The sequence below is a fragment of the Lactuca virosa genome, chromosome 8, assembly GCF_052849685.1.
Source record: "Lactuca virosa cultivar CGN04683 chromosome 8, Lactuca_virosa_CGN04683_v6, whole genome shotgun sequence".
In the NCBI taxonomy this organism is placed as follows: domain Eukaryota; kingdom Viridiplantae; phylum Streptophyta; class Magnoliopsida; order Asterales; family Asteraceae; genus Lactuca; species Lactuca virosa.
The window spans coordinates 41,924,379-41,934,315 of NC_136433.1; the positions used below are offsets into that span (position 1 = coordinate 41,924,379).

The 9,937-nt window shown below is 32.6% G+C and overlaps 3 protein-coding genes across 3 annotated transcripts; all 3 read left to right on the forward strand.

Annotated features, from left to right (window-relative positions):
- Window positions 1–295: 295 nt before the first annotated feature.
- On the forward strand, window positions 296–1,903 carry LOC145134524 (high mobility group B protein 3-like). The gene is made up of 8 exons (XM_079069360.1): window positions 296–422; window positions 531–586; window positions 733–822; window positions 913–970; window positions 1,099–1,143; window positions 1,282–1,362; window positions 1,457–1,549; window positions 1,657–1,903. The coding sequence occupies exons 2-8, from the start codon at window positions 540–542 to the stop codon at window positions 1,672–1,674; spliced, it is 432 nt and encodes a 143-aa protein (XP_078925486.1). The 5' UTR covers window positions 296–422; window positions 531–539; the 3' UTR covers window positions 1,675–1,903.
- A 1,584-nt stretch (window positions 1,904–3,487) lies between these two features.
- LOC145134081 (uncharacterized) lies at window positions 3,488–4,463 on the forward strand. Its single transcript, XM_079069001.1, has 2 exons — window positions 3,488–3,606; window positions 3,693–4,463. The coding sequence occupies exon 2, from the start codon at window positions 3,723–3,725 to the stop codon at window positions 4,314–4,316; it is 594 nt and encodes a 197-aa protein (XP_078925127.1). The 5' UTR covers window positions 3,488–3,606; window positions 3,693–3,722; the 3' UTR covers window positions 4,317–4,463.
- A 204-nt stretch (window positions 4,464–4,667) lies between these two features.
- On the forward strand, window positions 4,668–5,885 carry LOC145134920 (uncharacterized). The gene is made up of 2 exons (XM_079069727.1): window positions 4,668–5,289; window positions 5,362–5,885. The coding sequence occupies exons 1-2, from the start codon at window positions 4,686–4,688 to the stop codon at window positions 5,520–5,522; spliced, it is 765 nt and encodes a 254-aa protein (XP_078925853.1). The 5' UTR covers window positions 4,668–4,685; the 3' UTR covers window positions 5,523–5,885.
- Window positions 5,886–9,937: the final 4,052 nt, after the last annotated feature.

Below are 9,937 nucleotides of genomic sequence, written 5' to 3' on the forward strand. Positions count from 1 at the left end.
TTTACAATCACTCAAGGGAATTATCAATAGTAACAGTGATTTTAAACATGGATTTTTTAAATAATAAAATATGTAAAAAAAATTAAAAAACTTTTGTTTTACATGTGATCTTTCCTAAAATCACATTCAACTATGCAACCTCTAAATTTTTTTCTTATTTATAAATTATAAATTGCAGAATTATATTTAAGAAGAACATCTTCGGACATAAGCCTATGGGTTATAAAAAGGTCCAAATTGATGTTTTATCCAAAATGGGCCCAAAATCATGAACATAATCAAGCCCTCTTGTAATGAAAATCTTCCCGCCCAAATAGTTCTATTGCCGACGTATCGTAGCCATTTATAAGTCGATTTCCTTACCCCAGTATCCCCCAATCGCAAACGAATCAAACCCTAACCCTAGATTTTTTGCTAACTAGGTATGTTTTCTTCCTCTTTTTCCTCGATGTCGACTCTAATTTTTGTCATTTACAACCATTTTCGCTTCGATTTTTGACCTAGTTTGTTGTTTCTGTTGTTTCATTCAGGATCAAACGATGAAAGGAGGCAAATCAAGCGGTGCTACCAGGAAAGCCGATACCAAGTACGATTTAATCTAACTATGTTTAACACATACCATCTGCTAGGGTTTAATGTTGTATGTTTTTCATCTTCAATGAAATTAGGTTTTTGTTCTTCCCCAGGATCATGATTTCGGTACTTTTTAACAATTGTTTGTTGTAATTTTAGGTTGGCTATAAAGAAAACTGCAGCCAAGGGGAAAGCTGCTAAGGATCCTAATAAACCCAAGAGGCCTGCTAGCGCCTTCTTTGTCTTCATGTTAGTAGCTATTCTTCGTTTATCTCTACCTTCAAGTTTTACTTCCATTTCCAAAGTTTAAATAGTTTTCCTTTTGTTAATGTTATGAAGGGAGGACTTTAGAAAGCAGTTCAAAGAAGATCACCCTGACAACAAATCTGTTGCTGCTGTAAGTGATCTTCTATGTGTCCTTTTATCATCGAAACTTCTTTAGCTTTGTTTCAAGTATTCTGTATCCAGATTGAGTTGAGTTTGTGTTTTTAGATTTTGATTTGAATTTCACTTGTGTATAATCAGGTTGGTAAAGCTGGTGGGGCAAAATGGAAGTCAATGTCCGACTCTGTAAGTCGCACTTACATTCCATTACTATGTTTAGTTTTTGAGGCAAAATCATAATGCTCATCAACTTATTAAGAACTTATAAAAAATCGATGTAGTATTTAGTTATTTACCTCTGTTTTTTGGATGATGTGAATGTAGGAAAAGGCACCTTTTCAAGCCAAAGCTGACAAAAGAAAGAAGGAATATGAGAAGAACTTGGACACCTACAACAAAAAACTTGTAAAATCTTTGTTAAAACTTAGAAGTCATATGCTTATCATTATAATATTGTAGTTTTGATTCATTGACTTTGAATTTGCTGCCATGTAAATAGGCTGGAGGTGGTAATGATGATGATGATGATGAGGATTCTGACAAATCTAAGTCTGAAGTCAATGATGAAGCAGATGAGGACGAAAGTGATGATGTATGTTTTTTAATAAAACATAATGATATTGATACTTATTTTTTCAGTATATGATTAATCCTTTTTAACAAATGAAACTAAATATGGTTTTAATTTGTGTTTTGTAGGAGGAAGATGATGACTGAATCAAGAAAGTGGAAGTTGATTCGGTGTTGATGGTTTGATAAGTTACCTGCTTTGTAGTTTCATGTTACTGATTAGAATAGATTTGGCTTTTATGGTGCACAGGAAAAAGGAAATGTAACTTTGGTTGGCTCTAATGTTAGCTTTTGTATCTTCCAAATTTACCCTTTTGGGATGGTTTTTTGTTTAGAACAAAATCCTTTGCTAATGCATCTTTATCTTTTTCGGATATGAATTTGGGTTTTGATTTACTTTATGTTTTCTTGCATTTAGATTATTTTGTGATGCAATTGTTGCCATAAAACTTTCATGTGAATACTTGATTTTTATTTCATGTAGCTTTGGAAGATGTTACATTTTGAATACTGTTATGTTATATGTTAAGCCAATAACTGCTATTAGCTTCAAGTAAAGAAAAAGTAGACAAATTCTATACTCTATTCAGTTTCAGTAAAAGAAAAGATGATACATCAGAATAGGATTATTAGCAGTAAAACACTTAGGGGGCGTTTGTTTTTTCTCTGCAGATCTGTGGGAGGTCTTCCGTCTGTGCGGCGCAGACCACGCGCAGACTTATAGGTTTGAAGTGCGTTTGTTTTTTTGAAGTGCGCAGACATAAAAACGTCTGCGCGAGGTCTACACCACACAGATATGGGCCAACCTCTTCTAAAGTTTGCCAAGTGCCTTTGACCTAAAAAAAAACACGCGTTTTTTTTTGTTTCTGCCTCCATTCCCATCTTCGTACACAGATAGCTCGACGACTCCATCTTCACTCCAGCAACCTTCGTCGACCGACCATCACCTCTGCTCTGTCGCCGCACCGCCCGTCGCCACCCTCCTCTCCGGTCGCATCTCCGGTCGCAGGCGTCACTTCTCGATTGCAGCGAACAGCAAGTGTAACTTCTCGATTGCAGCGAACAGGTGTGTCGTCGCCTCCTCTCTCTTTCAATTCAATTTCGGTTCAACTTCTTGTTTGATTTGCATCATTGTTTCCCCGAAAATATTAATTTTGTTGGGTGTTCCTTCATATTCAAATCTTGGAGGTGTATAATTTATCATATATTCTTGCTAAAATTGAACTGAAATTTATCATATACTACCTGTAAACAATTCCCAGCAAGCTGTCATTGTTAAATCTTACCTGCAAGCTGTCTTCTTATTTTTTCACACCTGTGATCTATAATTTTCTTTGATTGGAAGCCAATATACAGAACTGCCAAGCAAAAGATAACATATTCTTTTGTTGATTGTGAATGTGTATATGATTGTTGATTGTTTATATGTATATGATCGTTGATTGTGTATGTATATATGATAGTGTATATGTATATGATTGTTGATTTGTGGATGATATAATTTGCCTAGAATGTGTTGAAATCAAGTTTTTTCTTGAAATAATGCTGTGAAATAATGATGTTAGTTGTTGAAATCAAGTTTTTTCTTGATGAAAATTCTTATTTGTTGAAATTGTTGTTTGATTGTTTTTTTTTTTTTTTTTTTTTTTTTTTTTTTTGCAAAAATTGCTGTTAGATTGTGCTGAATATGCTAAAAATACTTATTATTGTTTTAAATTGTTGTTGAATGTGCTAAAAATTGTTGTTGAAAATCGTTAGTTGTTGACTGTTTATGGTGAATGCTATATTGGTTATTAGAAATGGGAGATAAACATCAATGGACCAATGAGCAATTAAAATGCTTAGTGGATACTTGTATTGAAGAAGTAGAGAGTGTTGGTAGAAAATGATTGAGTTTGTAGAAAGATTCATGGATAAGGCTTGGAAGAGTTCTTAAGGAAAAATTTGGCGTTGAGTTGAGTCAATCTGAAAGCCAAATACACAGGATGGGTATATTTAAAAAACAAAACTGGTAATATATACAATTCTCAAACAAACACTTTTAACTTAACAGTCGAGGAGTGGGATGATTTTAAGAAGGTACAATCTCAAACAAACACTTTTAAACATTTACGTTTGAAGTTGCCAAATATTCTTACACTATTTTTTGTTATATTTGGGTTTAGGGGCATCCGAAGGCTGCTTCGTTGAAAACAATGCCACTGCCTTTTCCAGATCTTTGTGCTCGTCTTTTTGATGGAAATAGTGCCACTGGTAATTTTAGGAGTTACTCAACCCAATCATCTTCAGTAGCTGGAGCATCCTCTTGTCGTCTTCCACCACTTCAGATTACCGCCACCCCTTTTCTTGCATTAGATGATGATGGTGATGACACTTCTCATCATGCTAGTGAGACTTTTCATGAGCCACCACCTTCTGCTGCTTCACCATCCGGTTACCCCAACAAAACGGCTAAACCCTCAACTCCTAAAGCTCCTAGTATCTCACCGTCTGCTTCTTCACCTGATGGAACTTCTATTACTGCTGACGATTTAGCATTTGAAATGAAAAAAGCTCTACAAAGTTTGACTAAAGGGTATACAATTCCTCAATGTTTAGAGAAATTAGAGGTGCTTCAGTTAGGCCCTACAGATCCTTTACGCTTTGTTGCATATCATATTTTTGGAGGGACTATGAACATGAGAGAGATGTGGATGCATTTGCCCGATGTTCCCGAGATATTACGAGGATGGCTTGAGATGACGGGTACAAGTTTAGGAGTTTTGAAGGACGGAAAGATTGTCCGATGATTTTTATTGTGTTGAAACTATTTATTAGGTCCTTTTGCTTCTATTTGAACTATTTTGTTAGGTCTTTTTGCCTTTGTTGAAACTATTTTTTGTTATTTTGCTACTTGGAATATGTTTTATCTAATGTGTTTTTGCTACATGTAATATGTTTTATCTAATGTGTTTTTGCTACTTGAAATATGATTTATGTAATGTTTTTTTTTGCTACTTGAAATATGATTAATGTAATGTTTTTTAAAGTTCCACTTTGTTGATTTTAGGTTCATAATGGATCACGATCAAAAGTTACTTCTCGTAATTCTTATGTACCTGTACATCCGTTATTTTTGGAAGAGGGGTGTGAAACGATTGCGGGATAATGATTCGGAAATGACGGGACATGAATATACATTGGAGTTATTACATCGTAATTGTTTACAATGTGTTGAAGTGTTACGCATGTCCCGCGACTCATTTGTACGACTATGTGCTCATTTTAGAGCACATTACTCATTAAAGGACAACAAACATGTATCGGTTGAGGAAAAGATGGCTATGTTTTTGATGATGATCGGCCATAATCAACGTTACGTGATTATCAAGCGGAGATTTCAACACTCGAAGCAAACAATTCATAAATTTTTTTATGAAGTGTTGGAAAAAATGATGCTTTTCGCACAAGATGTTATAGTATCAACTTCTTTTAATCCGAATCCAAACATTCCAGGACATAATAGGAGGCTACGACGGGTTTTCAAAGGAGCGGTTGGTGCACTTGATGGCACTTTGATACATGCTGTTGTCCCTGCTAAGAAACAAGACTTATATAGAAGTAGGGGAAAGGGAGATTGCTACCAAAATGTATTGGCAATTTGTGACTTCAATATGATTTTTACATTTGTTGTGGCCGGGTGGGAAGGGGTAGCGCATGACTCTAGAATTTTATCAGAAGCAGTAGCCGATCCACAAGCTTCATTCCCGTTTCCACCACCAGGTAATTTTTTGTTTTTTTATAAATTTTTTTATCTTAGTTTCAAAATTGATTAGTGTTTTGCATTTTTTACAGACAAATATTATCTTTGTGATGCCGCGTATGCACACACTCGAGGATTTATGGCCCTTTATCGTAATGTGAGGTATTGGCTTGGAGATTTTCGTAAAAGACGTGCATTGACCAATAAAGAAAAATTTAACCATGGACATGCAAAAACTTCGGAATGTCATTGAGCGTACTTTTGGTGTTTTGAAAGCACGTTTCCCTATATTGAAGAGGATGACACCATTCCCGTTTGTGACATAAAGAAACATTGCCATGACATGTTTCGCGCTTCATAATTTTATAAGGAGAGAAGGATTGAGTGATGAGTATTTCGCACGATACGATGAACCCAATGTCTCGTTTCGAAATAACAATGTGACCTTTAATGATGATGAAGATGAGATTCCAACAAATGGTACTGCAGCAGACCGTGAATATATGACACGGTTACGAGATGAAATTGCTGATCAGTTGATGCACAATATAGATTGAATTGTTTTAAATGAAATTGTTATTGCAAAACCAAATTTTTACAATTGTGTGACTAATTTTATTGCATGAATTTTATTTCCAATGTTATATGACTATTTTTATTAAAATTTTGGTGTTGAGAAATCTTTTTAAGTTTGTAAAATCATTTTATTTAAAATTCAGTTTATTTCAGCAGCCTGCAGACGTTTGGTCCACCTCTTCTGTTGCAGAGGCTTGCAGATGTGGTCCGCAGACTGCAGACGTTTTGGCTTCAGAAAAACAAACAACACCTTAGTAAAACACCACACGTAAGTTCCCAAACACTGATGATTGCTGATGATCGACAGTTAAGGGAGGTGTATTGAACCTTCAATAATTCTCGCTAGAAATTACTAAGAAAGTATGAAACCAATCTTTTTTTATTCATGTCTATGGTAGGTACACACAAACTATATAAATAAAAAGAGTAAATTACACGAATGGTTCCTATGGTTTAGGGTAATTTGTGCGTTTGGTTTTTAACTTATTTTTTTAACTCGGAAGGTCCCTACTATTTATTATTATTACACGTTTGGTCATTGTCTTACCTAAAAACCATTCGTGTGGTTTACTCATAAAAAAGAAAGAAAAACGTCAAAATCAAAAATTGACATCTGATTGATGAAATAAATCTAACAATGTATCAATGACAGATCAACAATAACGCAAGTACACTAATAATAATAAATAAACTATTTAATTTAAACATTAGGCTAAGAGGAGTGGGAGTGTTAAGAACCTTCGCTAAACTCCCTAAGGCCAAATTTACACCACCCCTATCACTCGCTAGGGGGGTTGTAAGATGAGTTCGTCAAACATTTAACGAGAGGAGAGAGATAGAGAGTCCTTGTTTGTGATTGGTGGAAAGAGGAGAGAGAGAGAGAGTGCTTCTTTGCCATTGGTGGAAAATCATTTCAATGAATTTACAGTTCAAACAAAATTCAACCCCCCCTCTTTTTATTAAATCCGATTTTTAGCTTGCTTTAATTAAAATTTCAACTTTTTACCATTCCTTCTATATTAATAAATCTGATTTTTACCCTAATTTAACTTTTCCGTTTATTTAAATATTAAGTATTTGTCTAGTATTAATATGTTTTTTTTTTGTTTTTAAAAATATAATTTATATTTATATTAATTGTTTTTGGTTTTAAAAAATAATATGTTTAATATATGTGTACAAAAAAATATTTGTATATTAAAATAAAGTAATTTAATAAAATTAGAAAAAGAAAATCAAAACAAAAAAATGGAATGCTAAGAGTGTTACCACTCACTATCAAATGCTAAGATTAGGTGTTAAATTGTAAAAAATGAGGTGACATTTAAAAATATTACGAGAAAAGGTGTTAGGAGTGTTACCACCCCTTTAGCCTTAGAATGAAAGTTAACTAGGTTGAAATGTTAAAAACCAAAGTCCCTATGACTTTCCAAGATTCTTTCAAATAATATTTGCAGTGGACTTTCAATAGGTGATATGGTGGTTATTAGTTTATCACATGATTTAATATCATTAATAGACAGTTTTAAGTGAGTGTTAGGATAAAATAAAATAAAATATTTATTTAACAATTTTTGATAAATTGTTTCTTTTAATTCATTTAAAATTGCTTATTACATGCAGTGTCAGTCTAAATATATAAAGTCCTTCAAAAGTCATAAATATAATAAAAATTAAATTGAAAATAACATATCGTTATAAAGTTCTTTATTAATATAAAAAACATAAATATGTCAAAACATTATAAAAACAACTAATTTAAAGAAAAATAATTTTCTTAATATCTTTAGATAAGTTAGTTTTTTCTTTATATAATGATACAAGCGACCGCTTGGGTTGCCCACTATCCGGGCCGGACTTGATTATATATGAAAATTAATTAATCTTTTTGATCCATCTATTAACCCTAAAAAATCCTATATATCGCATCACCTATGCTATTATTCTACATTGTATTTTAAAACCTTATAAATGTAAATTCATTAAAACTAGTGTGTGACCCCGTAGTAAACTACGGGTCACATTTTTTTTGTAGGTATTTTTTTCGATGTGTTTATATTGTTGTCTAATTTGTTGCGGTCTGTATTATTGTAGGTGATGCAGTCACTGTGATTGTAGGTATATTTTTGTTTGTTTTTATCTATAACTTTTATCATTTTTCATAAGCGGTGGGGATCATTTATCTTAATATTGTGATTTTTTAAATTTGTTTCTATAAATTTGTTTATGAATTTTATGCACCGTTGTATTATTTTAATGGTTATTGTTTTTGTGTGGTGGTAGATGTTAGTGGTATAGTTTACTGTTGATTTTATTTTGTATCTACTGTATTTGTTTTTAACGGTGAATGTAGTATAATTTTTGGGGATTGGAAAGGTAAAACTGGAAACGAAGAAATAAAAAGGAGCAACCATAAACGGAAAAGAACATGTGAAAATAGTAGAAAAAGGAAATAAATACATACGTATGCACAAACATGGTGACCAATATCGTAACTTGAGAAATATGGTGGCCAATATTCACAAATGCACAAACATGGTGGGCAAAAGTGCAAATACACACAAACATGGTGACCAATATCGGAACTTGAGAAATATGGTGGCCAATATCTTAAAAGACAAAGTATACTGTTTATAATTGTGTTACGATATAATATAATATATTAATATATAAATATCTTTGAGAAGTTTGTTTTAATACCATACTAGATTATAACCTGTGAAAACCACGGTCTGTATATTTAAAAATTCTAAATAGATAAAAAAAATATAAAAAAACCAAGATATTGTCGATTGTAAGTAATTATGAATTAATTTGTTAAGCAAAACATACATAATAATGTTATTAGGATATGATTTTGCATTTTCAAAATTTGAATTGAATTTGATTTGAATTTGATTTGTTACAAAAAAAAGGAAATAATAAAAATCATAAAAAAATGACACGTGTCAAAGAGACATTCTAAAAAATTGACACGTGTCATTTTTAGGTTCATTTATTAGAAGAATATTAATATATTAATATCTTTGAGAAGTTTGTTTTAATACCATAATAGGTTATAACCCGTGAAAACCACGGTCTGTATATTTAAAAATTTTAAATAGATAAAAAAAATATATAAAAAAACCAAGATATTGTCGATTGTAAGTAATTATGAATTAATCTGTTAAGTAAAATATACATAATAATGTTATTAGGATATGATTTTGTATTTTCAAAATTTGAATTGAATTTGATTTGTTACAAAAAAAAGGAAATAATAAAAATCATAAAAAAATAACACGTGTCAAAGAGACATTCTAAAAAACTGACACGTGTCATTTTTAGGTTTCATTTATTAGAAGAAAGGTACAGGTAGATAAACTAATAAATTTTTTATCTAAAAATAAAATAAAGACAAAACTTCAAAAATGGTCCCTGTGGTTTTCGAAAATCTGAAGTTTAGTCCCTAATTTATAAAAACCTCACAGATGGTCCCTGTGGTTTCAAAACTTTTAACAAATGGTCATTTTAGCTAACTCCGTTAGCTTTTGGCCGTTAAGTGAAGAGCATTTCTGTCATTTCACTACCACAGGGACCATTTATGAAGTTTTGCCTTAATTTAAAAAAAAAACGAAAAATAAATATAATTATCTAATATTAAAGGGCCCCCCTCACTCACTCACTCACTCACTCACTCACTCACTCTCTCTCTCTCTCTCTCTCTCTCTCTCTTGAAAAGAAGCTAAACCATCTGGACCACCATTTCTTTACTCTAAGAAGAAAGCTTATGTATAAGAAGAAAAAGAGAAGATCGGTATCAAAGAAGATCCATATCTTGTTATTCACCTGACTTTCACCTTGAACCATCTCTCATAACCATACGTGCAATCGATCTCACCGCCGGAGCCATCTCCCTAAATTTAGACCTCACCTCAATATCATCGGAGCCAGCTTCATCGATTTCATTTATGAACTCCTCTTCTACCTCTTTATGAGCTGTGGTAAACACTAAGCTTTGGCCAACATATGAACACCGACGATCGCCTCCTCCTTTCAGATACCTCTTCTTGTCAGCTACCTCAACAGTGCCATCAAAATCAAACGCTTGGT

Bases quoted from the DNA above. Each gene is read 5' to 3' on its own strand.
- LOC145134524 (XM_079069360.1), top strand. From the start codon at position 540: ATGAAAGGAGGCAAATCAAGCGGTGCTACCAGGAAAGCCGATACCAA. The intron at 587-732 runs GTACGATTTAAT...TTGTAATTTTAG, and splicing joins ACCAGGAAAGCCGATACCAA to GTTGGCTATAAAGAAAACTG. The intron at 1,144-1,281 runs GTAAGTCGCACT...ATGTGAATGTAG, and splicing joins GGAAGTCAATGTCCGACTCT to GAAAAGGCACCTTTTCAAGC.
- LOC145134081 (XM_079069001.1), top strand. From the start codon at position 3,723: ATGCCACTGCCTTTTCCAGATCTTTGTGCTCGTCTTTTTGATGGAAAT.
- LOC145134920 (XM_079069727.1), top strand. From the start codon at position 4,686: ATGACGGGACATGAATATACATTGGAGTTATTACATCGTAATTGTTTA. The intron at 5,290-5,361 runs GTAATTTTTTGT...CATTTTTTACAG, and splicing joins ATTCCCGTTTCCACCACCAG to ACAAATATTATCTTTGTGAT.